Here is a 19540-nt window from a genome sequence, read left to right as displayed (position 1 = left end):
TTTGGAGAAATTAAATTATTGGTTTATTTATAAAAAGTGGAACTATATGTTCTAGCTCAATTTTTCATTCTATCTAAATAAATCAGACTTGCACGCGCTTACAGAAGTGACACACGGCTTACATTCTAATCAGTCGTGTAACCTGGACTAGCAGGATGAAGAACATAAAAGGCTTGCTTTACCGCTGATGAATAATTGAGTTTTTGTGTTTTTGTATTACTCTCTTAGTTCTTGTTAGAATAACAGGTTCTCTGCAATTTTTTGGAAATGAATCACAATATGGTTGATAATCTCACAACAAATATAACAGAAAGCTTGAGCAAAATTTTGTTTATAGAGCATTATCAGAAAATTTTTAGGGCGTGAACGGTGTTTAGGGAGTGAACGATGTTTAGGGAGTGAACGATGTTTAGGGAGTGAACGATGTTTAGGGAGTGAACGATGTTTAGGGAGTGAACGATGTTTAGGGAGTAAACGATGTTTAGGGAGGGAACGATGTTTAGGGAGTGAACGATGTGTAGGGAGTGAACGATGTTTAAGGAGTAAACGATGTTTAGGGAATGAACGATGTTTAGGGAGTAAACGATGTTTAGGGAGGGAACGATGTTTAGGGAGTGAACGATGTTTAGGGAGTGAACGATGTGTAGGGAGTGAACGATGTTTAAGGAGTAAACAATGTGTAGGGAGTGAACGATGGTTAGGGAGTAAACGATGTTTAGGGAGAGAACGATGTTTAAGGAGTGAACTATGTTTAGGGAGTGAACGATGTTTAGGGAGTGAACGATGTTTAGGGAGTGAACGATGCTTAGAGAGTGAACAATGTTTAGGGAGTAAACGATGTTTAGGGAGTGAACGATGTTTAGGGAGTGAACGATGTTTAGGGAGTGACTGATGTTTAGGGAGTAAACGATGTTTAGGGAGGGAACGATGTTCAGGGAGTAAACGATGTTTAGGGAGGGAACGATGTTTAGGGAGTGAACGATGTGTAGGGAGTGAACGATGTGTAGGGAGTGAACGATGTTTAAGGAGTAAACGATGTTTAGGGAATGAACGATGTTTAGGGAGTAAACGATGTTTAGAGAGTGAACTATGTTTAGGGAGTGAACGATGTTTAGGGAGTGAACGATGTTTAGGGAGTGACTGATGTTTAGGGAGTAAACGATGTTTAGGGAGGGAACGATGTTTAGGGAGTGAACGATGTGTAGGGAGTGAACGATGTGTAGGGAATGAACGATGTTTAGGGAGTAAACGATGTTTAGAGAGTGAACTATGTTTAGGGAGTGAACGATGTTTAGGGAGTGAACGATGTGTAGGGAGTGAACGATGTTTAAGGAGTAAACAATGTGTAGGGAGTGAATGATGGTTAGGGAGTAAACGATGTTTAGGGAGAGAACGATGTTTAAGGAGTGAACTATGTTTAGGGAGTGAACGATGTTTAGGGAGTGAACGATGTTTAGGGAGTGAACGATGCTTAGAGAGTGAACAATGTTTAGGGAGTAAACGATGTTTAGGGGGTGAACGATGTTTAGGGAGTGAACGATGTGTAGGGAGTGAACGATGTGTAGGGAGTGAACGATGTTTAAGGAGTAAACGATGTTTAGGGAATGAACGATGTTTAGGGAGTAAACGATGTTTAGAGAGTGAACGATGTTTAGGGAGTGAACGATGTTTAGGGAGTGAACGATGTGTAGGGAGTGAATGATGTTTAAGGAGTAAACAATGTGTAGGGAGTGAACGATGGTTAGGGAGTAAACGATGTTTAGGGAGTGAACGATGTTTAGGGAGGGAACGATGTTTAGGGAGTAAACGATGTTTAGGGAGTGAACGATGTTTAGGGCGTGAACGACGTGTAGGGAGTGAACGATGGTTAGGGAGTGAACGATGTTTAGAGAGTGAACTATGTTTAGGGAGTGAACGATGTTTAGAGAGTGAACGATGTGTAGGGAGTGAACGATGTGTAGGGAGTGAACGATGTTTAAGGAGTAAACGATGTTTAGGGAGGGAACGATGTTTAGGGAGTAAACGATGTTTAGGGAGTGAACGATGTTTAGGGAGTGAACGATGTGTAGGGAGTAAACGATGGTTAGGGAGTGAACGATGTGTAGGGAGTGAACGATGGTTAGGGAGTAAACGATGTTTAGGGAGTGAACGATGTTTAGGGAGTGAACGATGTTTAGGGAGTGAACGATGCTTAGAGAGTGAACGATGTTTAGGGAGTAAACGATGTTTAGGGAGTGAACGATGTTTAGGGAGTGAACGATGTTTAGGGAGTGACTGATGTTTAGGGAGTAAACGATGTTTAGGGAGGGAACGATGTTTAGGGAGTGAACGATGTGTAGGGAGTGAACGATGTGTAGGGAGTGAACGATGTTTAAGGAGTAAACGATGTTTAGGGAATGAACGATGTTTAGGGAGTAAACGATGTTTAGAGAGTGAACTATGTTTAGGGAGTGAACGATGTTTAGGGAGTGAACGATGTGTAGGGAGTGAACGATGTTTAAGGAGTAAACAATGTGTAGGGAGTGAATGATGGTTAGGGAGTAAACGATGTTTAGGGAGAGAACGATGTTTAAGGAGTGAACTATGTTTAGGGAGTGAACGATGTTTAGGGAGTGAACGATGTTTAGGGAGTGAACGATGCTTAGAGAGTGAACAATGTTTAGGGAGTAAACGATGTTTAGGGAGTGAACGATGTTTAGGGAGTGAACGATGTTTAGGGAGTGACTGATGTTTAGGGAGTAAACGATGTTTAGGGAGGGAACGATGTTTAGGGAGTGAACGATGTGTAGGGAGTGAACGATGTGTAGGGAGTGAACGATGTTTAAGGAGTAAACGATGTTTAGGGAATGAACGATGTTTAGGGAGTAAACGATGTTTAGAGAGTGAACTATGTTTAGGGAGTGAACGATGTTTAGGGAGTGAACGATGTGTAGGGAGTGAATGATGTTTAAGGAGTAAACAATGTGTAGGGAGTGAACGATGGTTAGGGAGTAAACGATGTTTAGGGAGTGAACGATGTTTAGGGAGGGAACGATGTTTAGGGAGTAAACGATGTTTAGGGAGTGAACGATGTTTAGGGCGTGAACGACGTGTAGGGAGTGAACGATGGTTAGGGAGTGAACGATGTTTAGAGAGTGAACTATGTTTAGGGAGTGAACGATGTTTAGAGAGTGAACGATGTGTAGGGAGTGAACGATGTGTAGGGAGTGAACGATGTTTAAGGAGTAAACGATGTTTAGGGAGGGAACGATGTTTAGGGAGTAAACGATGTTTAGGAAGTGAACGATGTTTAGGGAGTGAACGATGTGTAGGGAGTAAACGATGGTTAGGGAGTGAACGATGTGTAGGGAGTGAACGATGGTTAGGGAGTAAACGATGTTTAGAGAGTGAACTATGTTTAGGGAGTGAACGATGTTTAGGGAGTGAACGATGTGTAGGGAGTGAACGATGTGTAGGGAGTGAACGATGTTTAAGGAGTAAACGATGTTTAGGGAGTGAACGATGTTTAGGGAGTGAACGATGTTTAGGGAATGAACGATGTTTAGGGAGTGAACGATGTTTTGGGGAGCAGATGATGTTTTGGGAGCAGACGATGTTTTAGAAACAGATGACACCGCTTCGGCAGCAGGCAATGTTTAATGAGCAGATGTTATATGAACTGCTTTAAGCTAAACAGAAGTAGGCCTACTGCCCAGTTCTGGCTATATATATATATTTTTTAAAAGTCAACAAAACGCTGTGGTCATCACCTAATGAACCTAATCTTAAAGTAAACGACATTTCCACTTATGCCGTTCAAAATTAACAGAACTTTATATAGAGTGCTGGTGATAATATAACAATATTTTGGTTTTTAATATCGTTTGAAGGGCTAGATAAAAAATGCTAAAAATATTAAAGGATATGTATGACTCTAGATGAGGTCTGCTGTAAGACTTTTATCAGTCTTTTTATATTTTACGAGCTTTTCATTGAAGGTTTCATACACAAGTGAAGATGCAGCGACATCTGACATCTTCATCTCAAACTGCTTTGAATCTGGGTAATTAAACTAATTCTTCTATCAAAATATTTAGAGATAAGGTAACATTTAAAAAAGTAAATTAGTGCAAGCTCATGCATACTCAAGTTACAAATTCACATCTTTATTATAGCCAGTTCATAGATATATAGATTTCTATGAGCCAGTTAAATTTTCACAAGAATTTTTTCTATTCTGGACAACAATTATCAAACAAAACCCATGCTCTAACCTACTCTTAATGTATTGCGTTGGTATTGAGATGGTATTGAGTTGGTATTGAGATGGTATTGAGTTGGTATTGAGATGGTATTGAGTTGGTATTGAGTTGGTATTGAGTCGCTGTTATTACTCAACTCTTCAATGCTTCATAGCTAACTACAAACTGACAAATGAATTTATGTGTTAAACCAGCATATGGTTGTCAGAAGTATTTTCTTTTTGAGTCATATATTTTCTTTCTTAGTTTTGTAATAGTGATATCTAGGACAATACCTGTTGGCTGGTATCAGTATTAGCGATATATACGACAATACCTGTTGGCTGGTATCAGTATTAGCGATATCTACAACAATACCTGTTGGCTGGTATCAGTATTAGCGATATCTACGATAATACCTGTTGACTGGTATTAGTATTAGCGATATTTAGGACAATACCTGTTGGCTGGTATCAGTATTAGCAATATCTACGATAATACCTGTTGGCTGGTATCGGTATTAGCGATATTTAGGACAATACCTGTTGACTGGTATCAGTATTAGCGATATTTAGGACAATACCTGCTGGCTGGTACCGGTATTAGTGATATCTACGATCATACCTGTTGACTGGTATTAGTATTAGCGATATCTAGGACAATACCTGTTGGCTGGTATCAGTATTAGTGATATCTACGATAATACCTGTTGGCTGGTATCAGTATTAGTGATATCTACGATAATACTTGTTGACTGGTATCAGTGTGTGCAGAGCTCAAATTGTTTAAAAATGTTTAAGCTATACCGGGCAATAAGAATTTAGGCTTAGTTAAAATAATAAAATGACTTAAGTTTTCAAAAATAATAGAAAGCACTGCTTTTACTAAAAGGTATGAATTAACTATTTAAAAAAATAAGTAAAACGTTTTAGTAAAATTTTGGTTGTGCTCTAATAATTGTGGAGCAAGCGTTTGGTAATGTTTACTTACATAGAGACTTTGTTATATAATACTCTATAGTACTGTATATACGACTGTACTCCTGCATATATGCATGCCCATGCGTCTGTACTACTGTAATGTGGATGCCACTATTACAGTATCGCAGAGCAGCTGCATTTCCATATGTTCATATATCTGTATAGCTACACAACTGCATGCTTATATATCCCTCTATATTTATATATCTGTATGTCTGTTTATCTGCACAATTGTATGTTTGTACGTTTGTACTTTTCTACACATGTACATCAGCAGGTCTTGGCTCCTTATGTTGTGCTGTAAGTACTTTCATGTAACTATCTGTTAAACATGTCTGCTTCTCTGTTTCTGTGTTCTTACTTGAAATTGCATTGAAGTACTAATTCAGTCAAAGGCGGGTTCTTTGCACAGTCGCTTGAAGGGCAAACCCTTTTCTTGTGTGTCAGCTATCGCGCGCTCTCACACCTCTGCTCCACTAAACTTAAGCCGATATTATTAAACGTCAAATTTATGTTCAATAAATCAGCGGTTTATTTGATAAGGGTTTAAAGACTAAATAGGGGTCAATTTAAAGTTTTTAACGCATTTGCACTATATTTCTGTGCTCTTTGATTTTTAATAATGTAATTTAACAGAGTTATTAATCATGGAATGTACACTCGCGCTTCAGTCTACCACCTGGTGTCGAATTCTATTTTGATTTTTGCATTAAAGACGTATGAGATTAATTATATTATACATAAAAATCAGTGGCTAAAAGAATTCAAACCAGACGCAGAATTTAAATGCATACTATTGCTGAAAACGAGTACAACTAAGAACTTGTGGAACGGAAGAGTTGATCTAAGAGCATAAAGAAAAATTTGGTGGCCTTTTGAAGTTTCGTTGCTTTTGATGAGAATAGCAGAAGAGAATATAATGGGTGAAAAAGAGAGGCATGGAGAGCGATATAGTGAGTACAGAAACCGATGAATGTCAGTGGGTGGCAACAGGATAGGTGCTAGTCGATCCATTATTGTTATGTAACATAAAGCAAATGAATTAATTTCATACTATAAATTAGCTATATATAAGTTGCCAGCTCTTTGTTGCATGCAGAGTATCAATCAACTCATTTGATTAATTTTACATCTTGGTAACAGCTTGGACAAGACTGCTCAGAGAACAAAGCATTCAGGGGAAACAGGTGGTGAACTGGATTGTCATTTTCCTCTGCGGCTGCAGTTTGATGTTTGCGGAAAGATTTGACCTATTTTTTTTAACCGTAAGGGTGATTTAATTTATCAGCAGCTTCATAACCAGATAATGAGGAAAATGTCCGTCATAGGAGTGTTTACAAAATGAATGATCATCTTCCTTCAAAATAATGTAGACAATAATGACATTGAAAACCCTCTTAATTCATCATTTTTTTGCAAGAAAACACAAATCTATCAGTCTTGCTTAGATATTAAGTTGTGAACATAATTACAGCTCTCATTCATTCATCTAATATACCTGCATAATGCACAAAGTGATGGTTGATGGTCAGGTCATCACATTCTGAATCCTTATCAGAGCTGTTTGTAAACATAGAAGGAGCCAAACGAGACAACCACAAGCCCATTTAACCAGGCACAGATGTTATTGACCATGAACCTTTCAATCATGGGCTAGTCATAATCTCAATGGCTGGCTATTGAGCTGTACCTGGCACTTCAATTCCTTGCAGCTTGCGCCAGATGATGGCAGAGAATGCTCTTACCACAACATTTCCTTACTGCTGCTTTGTGTTTTTTGTTAACTTTTGGCAAAGTATCGATCTTTATCAATCCAAGCCTTTGAATGCAACGGGCTCACTGATACAGGCCTTTGAATGCAACGGGCTCACTAATACACTGAATTGCCTGGCTCTTTTGCTAGTCTTGCAGAGTTTGCCTCCATCCCTTTTTTAGGCAAACTATTAATTTTTGTGAGAAGTCAACTTACTCAAGTAGGTGTTAGTTTCAAACATACCAAAATAAAACTACAAAAGAACACGGCAGAAAGATTTAATATTCTCTGTTAAAACTCCTAAAAAGATAACTTACCGGCTAAATAAAAAAAAATTTCCTGTTATTTGTTAGCCTTCTAATTTGCATTTTTAAGCATTTTTTGGTGATGTTTTATGTATGTTATTGTTATTTATAGTGTCTAAATCCAAGTAGACATACCGTTAAGTTTTAAAGTAAACTCGTACATTTATCTGGTGCGAATTATGTACAATGAATATAATATAACAGGCGAGACATGTAATCAACAAAGACCAAATCAACCGGCTTAATGTTTCTAAGTTACATCATTAACTGGATGAGTTCCAATTGTTCGCAGCATCTGAAGTCTCTGCTATGTACTCTAGGAAAAGCTAACCATAGATACGTACCATAGATACGGTGTAGAATAGATAGTTGAACTATATATACATTAAATGACGGTTATAGGTTTAATACTGTGTTAAAATTGTTTATGTGTTTGATAGCTCAGTTTGTCATCACATCATAAAACATTAGTTAAAAACAAACTTCAGCCAAATATATAAAACGGATGGCTCCTTACTCACCTTAGTGAACAAATGCCTTAAGTGGACGAGTGCCTAAGTGAATGTTGCATGATTGTAAAACACAAAATGTTCTTTTTGACTTTTTGCTAAATTTTTGCAAGTTGTATATCTAACAGTATATACTAACCATAGAATTATTAGTATAATTTCCTATGAAGATAAAACACTCAAACTTGGCATGGTGCATAGATATCACATAGTGGAGGCCTATAAATATCAAACGCTGTAGAGAAATCACACCGTGTAGAGATATCCCACAATGTAGAGACATCACACAATGTAGAGACATCACACAATGTAGAGACATCACACAGTGTAGAGTTATTACACAGTGTAGAGATATAGCACATTTGTTCTTGATGTTCTTACATAATCACATATTTTATAAAACTCCTGATAGTACAATCAAATTTAATTTGTAAAATGCTTTTATAATCTTGTACTTTAGTGCCCCTCATTATGTTAGATTGTAGCACTTTATTGTGGTTTTCACTTTAAAAACAGGCAACTGAGTTAATTTTTTAAAAACAATTAAAGATCTCGCTGTCATATTATCCAAAACAAATCCATTTTACATTACTTTACATATGTAATAAAAATTTAAACTTATTTTTTGTTAAGTGTGTAGAATAATTGTCTCCCAAAAAACTTTCCAAGCCACTAATAAGATTTAAAAAAAGTATTTTAGGCTATCTGCTACATATACTTTGTATTGAATATAAAATTTATTGAGCATGTTTAAGAATATGCATACTATTAAGTAAACTAAAACTGCCCAGAGTTTATTGTGCTGATTGCAGACAGACAAAGCTAAATATCTATAAGTATGAATCATTATATAAATAAAATTTATCTAAATATATTACTGTAACTAAATATATAAATATTTCTAAATGCTTTGTGGCATCCTCATTTAAAGTGAGTTGTGATAAAAGCACAATGTATTTCTCAATTCAACCATACTTTTCTATTTTGATCTGCATAAATTTAAACTCTGTCTAAATTTAAACTCTGAACCTGAACGGCTTATTTTAATACTGCTAAATTAATTTCAAAGAATTACAGAATATTCCTTTTCAGAAGTACAAGGAGGATTATTGTTTCTCCAGATTCCCATATTTCCCTATCATTATTCAATTATTATGGCGGTTAACTGGCCAGTAGATACACCAGTGTAATTTAGAACCTGAAACCTCATTATTTTATTTGCTAGGTCAAATATTTTGATCTAACGATTTGCTGGATTAATTGATAAAAACAAATGGTATGAGACTTTTTCGCATGGATTGCCACCATTTTGCAATAATTTGTGTAAGCATGATTTTAATTTAGATTTTTTTACATGCAGGAAACCTAATCTGTCATTAGCAGCGGTTTGTCTGTTGTTCCTCTTAAACATCTCTAAATTTGTTGAAGTTGAAAAATTAAATTAAGATTTTATGATGACTTTGACGGCTTATATGAACTCATTGCTGATTTTGATGCTTGGAAAATTATGAAATTACAAAAAAAGTGGCAGCTATAATTTTGGGTCAGTTCACATATTAGTGTTTCATTGAGATAGATAGCATATACAGCAGTTTAGTTTCAGGTTTCTCATCCTATGCTTGTAGAAAATAGGAGCACATGTGCTTGACATTTTTACTTCTATTGATTCCCAGGGATTTGAAGTAATTATGTAAGCTTTTCTATTGATGGAGATGAAACGTGAAATATTTCGCATGTGATCTCAAAAGTCAGGAATGATTTCAGTAGGCCTAATTATGGTTATCCATTATAACATTACGTAATTTTAATTCACCTTTATGTCATTCATCATACGCCAAAGACTGCTACTTACAGCTGCCTGGTTTGATGAATTCCTTGCTTTGTTGGATTACAGCTCACTTCATAGGTTGACGTCAGCCGCTCATTTGCTCCATGCATTCATCTCTAATTTACGAAGTTTTTTTAAGTGAACAACCATTAAAACATCACAGTTTCCACATGAATGAACTAAATATCATTGTTATTCTTGGTTAAATTAATTGACACACACAATATATAATTTAACAGTATATGAACTTCTATTTATACAAAAAGAAAAGCTACAATACAGAATTCATTGTACAACACACAATTACAATATTCAACATACGACATGCAATAGATTTCATATAACATACAACAGACTTCATACAACATGCAATAGATTTTGTACATCAGACTTTAGTCACACAACATGCAATAGACTTTATACAACGTACAATAGACTTCATGCAACATACAATAAACTTCATCCAACATACTTCATACAACACAAAGTACTTGATACACAACCAATTTCTTAGCTAGGTGAAAACTCTGCTGTCAGAAAACAGTAATCAGGTTAAACTAGGAGAATTTACAGTCACATCATAAATAAGATGGCTTTAAATAATCTCTTTTACCCTTCAAATAAGTTTTCTGATCTGGTTTTCATAGCAAATAATCAGAAGCTATATTTTAACAACAAAAAAGAGATGGAGGAAAAGAGAGAGGATAGACTAAAGGATAGACGAGAGGATAGACGAGAGGATAGACGAGAGGATAGATGAGAGGATAGACGAGAGGGTAGACGAGAGGATAGACGAGAGAATAGACGAGAGGATAGACGAGAGGATAGACGAGAGGATAGACGAGAGGATAGACGAGAGGATAGACGAGAGGATAGACGAGAGGATAGACGAGAGGATAGACGAGAGGATAGACGAGAGGATAGACGAGAGGATAGACGAGAGGATAGACGAGAGGATAGACGAGAGGATAGACGAGAGGATAGACGAGAGGATAGACGAGAGGATAGACGAGAGGGTAGACGAGAGGATAGACGAGAGGGTAAACGAGAAGATAGACGAGAGGATAGACGAGAGGATAGACGAGAGGATAGACGAGAGGATAGACGAGAGGATAGACGAGAGGGTAGACGAGAGGATAGACGAGAGGGTAAACGAGAAGATAGACGAGAGGATAGACGAGAGGATAGACGAGAGGATAGACGAGAGGATAGACGAGAGGATAGACGAGAGGATAGACGAGAGGGTAGACGAGAGGATAGACGAGAGGATAGACGAGAGGATAGACGAGAGGGTAGACGAGAGGATAGACGAGAGGATAGACGAGAGGATAGACGAGAGGATAGACGAGAGGATAGACGAGAAGATAGACGAGAGGATAGACGAGAGGATAGACGAGAGGATAGACGAGAGGATAGACGAGAGGATAGACGAGAGGATAGACGAGAGGATAGACGAGAGGATAGACGAGAGGATAGACGAGAGGATAGACGAGAGGGTAGACGAGAGGATAGACGAGAGGATAGACGAGAGGATAGACGAGAGGATAGACGAGAGGGTAGACGAGAGGATAGACAAGAGGATAGACGAGAGGATAGACGAGAGGATAGACGAGAGGATAGACGAGAGGATAGACGAGAGGATATATGAGAGAGAGGAAAATAGATGAGAAAGAGAGAATATATGAAGGTGATAAAATACATGAGGGAGAGAGAAAAGAAGATGAAATAAATCTACATATATATTTCTCAAAGTATGTCGGTTTTCCGGCTATAGCCCTTAAAATCTTTCAAGATGCCATATCGAAGCAGATTCGATCTCGGACCGGACCGTGTGCCAGTCTGACACCTTGCCCACTAGACTACAGAAATCGAATAGCAACCTTGCCAATATAAGTCATTATATGAGAGCAAGTACCTAACTGTTTTGCGTATGACGTGGGTCATAGCATAACGTCACGAGAAGCTGTTCGCTCACATAGCGCTAATAGTGAACAACTCTCACTACTTCTCATTGTTTATAATACAAAACACTTTTCTCATGATATGTAGTTTGAAAGTTAAAATGGCAATTGTTGTTATACTTTAAATTCAAATCAATTTTCTGTGCAATGACTCCTCTATTACACGGCACGCCGGGTGGCACAGCTAGTAATAAAATATATTCAACTGACATGCATTATAATTGGTTAGATGGCCGAATAATGGTGGGAAGAGAGGAAGGGAGGAAGAAGGGAGGAGGTGTGGGAGAAGTTATATAATTTTATTAAGTCATATGTACGTTTGTTATTAGTGTTGTAGATATATCTGGTAGGTGGAACAAGACCAGCACCACCGCCATTCCGGATCAGAAACTCGGCTCTGTTTGTCTGAAGAGTGTTATCTGTTATGAGGATTTGCGCTGGTCTTAAGCTTCTCTTTGTTTCTCTTTGTATCCGCTAACAGAATATTTGTTTTTCAAATAGTCTTACTTACATATAAAACCAGTGAAAATTAAATTTTTTGCAATTCTAAAATTTTCACAATTGTAGGAGATTAGCAAGTACAGATTTTTAACTGGAAGGTGAGTCATCTAAAACATGCAGAAATTGCCCGCCAATATATTGATTTTTCCTAGACATTAAAAAGAGTTTTTATATTACACATGTTTACAAGTTACAAAGATTTCATTTCATTGTTTTCAATTTTAATAGACACCAGCTTGTGGTCGCCTTTGACGAGATTAAAGGCATGGTTAAAGAGCGCATTAATATTACACACAGTTGAATATATTACATGTAATTGAATGATTGGTGGTTTAGATAGGTCTACGACTTTTTCTTCAACAGCCAAAACTCATCAAAATGCCTCACTACTCCATATACTTTTACCTCTCTACTCTATATACTTTTACCTCCCTACTTTATATACTTTTACCTCCCTACTTTATATACTTTTACCTTTCTACTCTATATACTTTTACCTTTCTACTCTATATACTTTTACCTCTCTACTCTATATACTTTTACCTCCCTACTTCATATACTTTTACCTCCCTACTCTATATACTTTTACCTCCCTACTTCATATACTTTTACCTCTCTACTCTATATACTTTACCTCCCTACTTCATATACTTTTACCTCCCTACTCTATATACTTTTACCTCCCTACTCTATATACTTTTACCTCCCTACTCTATATACTTTTACCTCCCTACTCTATATACTTTTACCTCCCTACTCTATATACTTTTACCTCCCTACTCTATATACTTTTACCTCCCTACTCTATATACTTTTACCTCCCTACTCTATATACTTGTTGTATTGTAGTTGTTGTATTGTATTATCACAATAAGTCTTGTATCACAGAAAACACAGCTAACAGGTAAGAAGCACATAAAGGAACTGACTTAGTTAGCAAGCCCATAGCTATGGGTTATTAGACAATTATGCAATTATAGCACAGCTAAAAGAAAGCTGACTGCACAGCTAATATGTAACACATCTCCCTCACTATTCTGAGTTTATGGTTAGTCATGACCTTGTTAGAACTTAGAACTGTCATAGTAATCAGGTCGTCTTCTATTACGAGTAGGATATCTGGGACTTTGTACTGGCCTCTCAACAGGTACAGATTGGGCAGGTTGGATGTTAAGATCATTTGAAGCTGTGATGATATTGTCATTGGTCGATGTATCATTAACTTCAAGTCTAGCTTGTAGCTGATTGGCATGTCGTCTCCATACACCACGGTCTGTTCGCACAGCATACAGTATGTTACCCAGCTTGTTAATTATCGTTCCAGGTATCCACTTAGGTCCAGAGCTATAGTTCCTTGCATAAACCAAAGAGTCTACTTCATACCGTGATGATGTAGAAGATGCTTGACCTGGTGAAAGAGTTTTCTTGTTCTGAATTGGTTTCAGCAAGGTCAGAGTATTTCTCGGCTGTCGTCCATGTAGAACTTCAGCAGGTGATTTCCAGTTCAAAGAGGGATGAGGTAAACATCTGTAAGTGGTTAAAAACAGTTGTAGGGCAGTCTTGATTTTCTCCCCTCCTGCACAATTCTTCTCTACAGATTGCTTAAGAGTCTGGACAAATCTCTCCGCTTCTCCATTCGATGCAGGATGGAATGCGGGAGATGTTATATGTTTAATGCCATGCATGGTGCAGAACTGGTCAAATTCATTTGACACGAATTGTGGGCCGTTGTCTGTAACAATAGTCCGAGGAAGACCTTCATGTACAAAGATCTGTCGTAGCACGCCAATTGTGTCCTTAGAAGTAGTTTTTCCTACATCTAGCATAGCAACGTACGGATATCGGGAATGTGCATCTACACAAACCAACCACATCTGACCTTTAAAAGGTCCTGCATAATCCAAATGAATTCGTTCCCATGGTAGTTGGGTGGACGGCCAACTTTGGTAAGTCTTGGCTGGGTCATTAGCACAGATTCGGCAAGGTTCACAAGCTTTGATTAGCTGTTCTATGTCTGCATTGATGCTAGGCCACCATGCGTATCGACGAGCAAGCTGTTTTACTCTTTCTACACCCCAGTGTGATGTATGCAGCAAGTCTAACACTTTACTCTTCAGAGCCTGTGGAATGACAACTCTAGTAGTGCCATCACGTTGCAAAAGCACAGCCTCTCCATGAACAAAAAGAGACTCCCTCATATTCCAATATGGCCGCAAATGTTCATAGCTAGCTGTAAGCTTACTGGGCCAAAGGCCATTCAGTATCCACTCTTTCACTATCTGTAGTGATGTGTCTTTCATGGTTTCTTGTTTAACAGCCTCATCGTCAAGGGGACCATGATCGAGCTCCTCTTGTATAGTGTGTGAGACCTCAATGCTCTCCTTCTCTTCATCATTGTCAAACTTCGGGTCTGCCCCTATAGGTAACCTGGACAATCCATCTGCATTGCCGTGCTGTGCTGTAGGTTTGTACCTGATGTCATACTGATAAGCCATCAGTGTGAGGGCCCATCTCTGCAGTCGCTGAGCTGTTAAAACGGGGATATTCTTTTCTGGTGAAAACATGGCAACCAGGGGTTTATGATCAGTAATGAGCGTGAAACGTCTCCCATATAGATACTGTCTAAACTTAGTCACTCCATAGATGATAGAAAGCGCTTCTTTCTCTATCTGTGAGTAATTCTTTTGGTGCACGCTCAATGTCTTTGATGCATGTGCTAGTGGTCTTTCAGCTCCATTTTCCACTTGTAGGAGTACTGCCCCAATTCCATAGTTAGATGCGTCTGTTGCTAGAACCAGCGGTTTACTCTGGTCAAAATGGGTAAGTTTGGTAGCCTTGATGACACTTTCTTTAAGAACATGGAAGGCCTTGTCACACTCGTCAGTCCAGTCAAACTCGACCTTTTCACGAAGAAACTTGTAGAGGGGGGCTGCTTTGCTAGACAGGTCAGCAATGTATGAGCCATAATAGTTGATCTTGCCCAAAAACGCCTGTAGCTGTTGTAAGTTCTGTGGTCGTGGAAGCTGTTCAATAGCCTCTATTGCAGAATTCGAGGGAGTCTTGCCGTTCTTGTCTATTATGTGACCTAGGTATTCAACAGCATTCTTAAAGAACTCGCATTTCTCTCTTTGTATGCGGAGCCCATACTCCTGTAGTCTAGCTAAGAGTTTGTCGAGGTTAGACCAGTGCTCACTCTCACTGCTACCAGTGACAATCAGATCATCCAAGTATGCTGCAACTCCAGGTAAGTCAGCAATCATTGAGTCCATGCATCGCTGAAACTGTGCAGGACTTGATGCCAATCCAAAACACATCCTGTTGTAGCGAAACAAACCACATTGAGTGTTGATGACACACAACTTCTTTGCATTATCATCTAACTCTAGTTGCAAGTAGGCATCTGCCAGGTCTATCTTGGAAAAGTGTACCCCGCCTCTCAACTTCTCTAGCAACTCTTCAAGGCTTGGTAATGGGTGTTGATCAATTGATATTTGTTGGTTCAACATCTTGAAATCACCACATATACGCACTCTTCCATTTGGTTTGGAAACTGCTACTATTGGAGCAGCATAATCACTAAAGTCCACATGTTCCAAAACACCAGCTTTAACTAATCGATCTAGCTCTTCTTTTACAGCTTGGCGTCTAGAGAATGGCACTACACGAGGTTTAGAAAAGCTTGGTGTGCTTCCTGGTTTCAAGCGTACTGGTACTTTTACCTTTTTACATCGGCCAAGACCTGTCTTGAAGACATCAAAGTACTTAGAGGAGAGTGCAGCGATTTTGTCCCTAAATCCAATAGGGTTACTTCCTGTGACAGTACAGGTAACATCACAACTACCCTGTGTCAATATAGCTAGCCCCTGCTGAGAGAGACCGAATTTGTCACTCCAATCTAGACCAAAAAGGTTTGAGCCTTGTGTTGTGTTTACAACAAGAAGTTTGAGATTTTGTTTTTCCACATCTCCTACCTTCACACTAACTGAACATTGTCCTTTAATCTGTAACTCACTCTGCCCATATGCTTTAAGATGGGTACTGACAGGTAAGAGGGGGGGTGATCCAAGACTTTGGTAGCCTTGCAAATCAACTATAGAGCAAGTAGCCCCTGTGTCCCATTGAAACATTGCATCATGACCATTGACAACAGTTTTGATCCAAACCTTTCTATTGACTCGTTGGAAAAGATTATCTGAAACTGCATGTACTGAATGATAAGGTTCACTTGCATCAGTGAGCACACTTAACACAGAGTTTTCAACTGTCCTAGCAGACTGTTCTGTCTGACTTTGTGCTGCTGTCTTAGTCATACAGACAGCCTCAATGTGACCTTTGACCTCACATTTCCTGCAGACAAATGCTCTGCAGGGACAATTTTTTCTGTCATGTTTAATGTAACAGCTAGGGCAAGACTTCAACATACCTGTGTTCTGTGCATTAGCTTGTTGCTTTCCAATGGTTTGTTGACCTCGGCGTGATCTTTGCTTGTACTGACCTGACATTTTGTTTACTGTGTCTTCGATAGCTGGAGAAGTTGTCTCCCCCTTGAGAATTTTATCGGTCTCCGTTGTCTTGATGAATGCTGTAGCCTTCTTAAGAACATCATTAAGAGAGGGATCAGCATCAAGTAGACACTGGCGACGTACATCAGCATGTGGCGTCTCTTTAATGATTATGTCACGAATTTGTTCATCAACATAACTAGTGCCACAGCCTGTGCTTTTGCACGTGAAAGCACAGTGCCGTGCGAGTCCACGAAGTTCTGCAGCCCAATCAACATAGGACTGACCAGTCTTCATCTTACATTGAGAAAATTCAAATCTTGCTGCCTGAACATGTATGGTATCTGCAAAGTGTTCATTAAGTTTCTCCGACAACTCAGTAAATGACTTGCTTGTAATATCCTCTGCGCCAAATAAGTTTGACAACAAGTCGTATGTCTCAGCTCCTACCCAAGATAGTAAGCATGCTCGTTTCTGACTGTCATCTACCACCCGATACACATTAAAGTGCTGATTGAAACGTTGAAGGTACTGGTTCCATTTTTCTTTACCCCTGTCGTATGCTTCAAACTTGGGTATTGCGACAGCTACTGGTATTGATGCAGCACTATCACTTTTGGTAGCTTCAAACAAGGAGATAAACTGCTTCTGTAGATCAGCGTTTTGCTGCTGGAACTGTTGTTGCTGTTTCTGCATAGCATCGATCAAAGCTTTTATGTTAGGATCCATAGCAAGACAATAGAAAAATGCTGGCTGTGAGTCCACAATGTTCGTTCCTGACACCAGTTGTTGTATTGTAGTTGTTGTATTGTATTATCACAATAAGTCTTGTATCACAGAAAACACAGCTAACAGGTAAGAAGCACATAAAGGAACTGACTTAGTTAGCAAGCCCATAGCTATGGGTTATTAGACAATTATGCAATTATAGCACAGCTAAAAGAAAGCTGACTGCACAGCTAATATGTAACAATACTTTTACCTCCCTACTCTATATACTTTTACCTCCCTACTCTATATACTTTTACCTTTCTACTCTATATACTTTTACCTCCCTACTCTATATACTTTTACCTCCCTACTCTATATACTTTTACCTCCCTACTTCATAAACTTTTACCAAAACTATGATTACATGGATAGACTAATATTCATACTAATTTCTTTTGATCTATTAACACGTGTTTACTTGGTATTTTTTAAATCTGTGTGTTGTTAATTTGTTCAAAATATTGCAAAAACTCATCAAAATGTACTGTTTTATTAGATATTTTAATGTTTGCTCTATCTCTCTTGCAGTCAGTTGTTTTGACAATGACTGCCTTATGGTTTAGGCTTTATCACTGATTTCCATGCAGCTCTGTTTTCCACCTTTTCTAGCCTAATGTCTACTATGTTTGTGCTAAACAACAAAATCGTGTAATACACAAATTTTGCATACATATAATTCCAGCAATATTAAACTGAAACAGTAATTCATAAAATAAAATATTCAAATAGACTGAAGTTACTTCTGAGGCCTATACTAAATTTAAACGTGTATTTATACATTTCCTTCTGAAAAAAAGTACTCTGGTAAAAACACTGAAGGAAATGAAAGTATTTTTGTTACATCTGCGCTCTTTACTTGCTGTTAAGAACTCAGCCATATACCGAACTTACTCTTCAAAAAGGCTGTTTAAGATCTAACTTAGGAGCTGCGTAGTCCGGAGATGCTGACCATTGCATATGTTGCTACCCAAGATCTATGCAACAATATGCAGAGTTGTCTCCTCGCGCATCAGCATTACCCTTACTCTGTCACGTTTTTGCTCAAATGTTGGAGGTTTTCCTGTAATGCTACATTTTTAATTTGAAGTTGTACAAACAAATGCAAAATTTATTAGTGTCTTTTTTACAAGAAGTTTAGGTGTTGGACATTCAAAATTGATTTGAACTTCTATGCACCAAAATATTGGAACAGTGTCTTGTGGACATTCATATTAATTTTATCTATGAGCAGAAAAAGTTAATTTATTTGCCAAAATGAATGACGAGAATTAATTTTGGCAGATAATGGTATTCGGTTGGCGCATGTTGTTTATAATCTTTAGAGGTGATAGCGGGACTCTGTCAAAGCAAAGGTACAGAATGCCTAGGTAAGCTATTAGTAATTATGTTTGTTCTGAAGGTCACACTTGACAGACACAGTGCTGTAGCTAACAAACTTTAGGCTACTCTTGCAACAGTGTTTAGACCACTTGTTCATAGCAAACCCTCTAGACATTGTTTTTGAAGTGCAATGCTGACTCGTTGTACTTCAATAGCACAATATAGTGTTATGATCTTTGAAATAATATTAATTTTATTTGATCATCCAAATGGCTATGTATTATAACTTTTAAAGAACTTTTTTTGGATTAATAGGTCAAAATTTTTAAACTAAGGCATTTAAAATGAGAAACAGTAGTTTTTAATTTCAGTTCAAGTAAAGTCACGAGCTTCGGCATTCAAACCAACAGATACCGTTATTCTTCACTTGGTAGCGTCATGCAGCCATTTCTATACTTAAACGTAATTAATCACATTTAGACACTGCAGAACAGTTGAAACTAAATAGATATTTATTTAATTCTACTTTCTATGTGATGATATAAAAATTTGGTAGTATTTTATCTTTATAAACCTGTGCATGCCAGTAGTGCAACATGTTTTGTGTAAAGTTGTTTCTGACTTGGGCTATAGTTAAGATGTGATGATCTATAGATAGGTCATAGCTAAGATGTGATGATCTATAGATAGGTTATAGCAAAGATATGATGATCTATAGATAAAGTTCAACTATAATAAATCAAGCGCAAATATGTTTACTCTTTTTCAAAACTAATGTGTGTTTTTTTGCAAAATGACTAAAAATACATCCGCTAAAGGGTGAAAAAGCAGACAAAATTACACACAACATAATAAAAATGAGAATGAGAGTAGAACTGAGCACATGATAA

The 19540-nt window shown here is 37.9% G+C and overlaps 2 protein-coding genes across 2 annotated transcripts; one reads left to right on the top strand and one right to left on the bottom strand.

Moving 5' to 3' along the window:
- Positions 1-344: 344 nt before the first annotated feature.
- LOC137390584 (platelet binding protein GspB-like) lies at positions 345-6807 on the bottom strand. Its single transcript, XM_068076913.1, has 2 exons — positions 6699-6807; positions 345-3616 (listed from the first exon to the last, which is right to left on the bottom strand). The coding sequence occupies exons 1-2, from the start codon at positions 6805-6807 to the stop codon at positions 345-347; spliced, it is 3381 nt and encodes a 1126-aa protein (XP_067933014.1).
- A 118-nt stretch (positions 6808-6925) lies between these two features.
- On the top strand, positions 6926-11262 carry LOC137390583 (probable inactive protein kinase DDB_G0270444). The gene is made up of 2 exons (XM_068076912.1): positions 6926-7112; positions 10316-11262. Exons 1-2 carry the CDS (start codon positions 6926-6928, stop codon positions 11260-11262), a joined length of 1134 nt encoding a protein of 377 aa, XP_067933013.1.
- Positions 11263-19540: the final 8278 nt, after the last annotated feature.

The sequence above is a fragment of the Watersipora subatra genome, chromosome 3, assembly GCF_963576615.1.
Source record: "Watersipora subatra chromosome 3, tzWatSuba1.1, whole genome shotgun sequence".
Taxonomy (NCBI): Eukaryota; Metazoa; Bryozoa; class Gymnolaemata; order Cheilostomatida; family Watersiporidae; genus Watersipora; species Watersipora subatra.
This window is presented reverse-complemented; position numbering and strand designations above follow the sequence as displayed.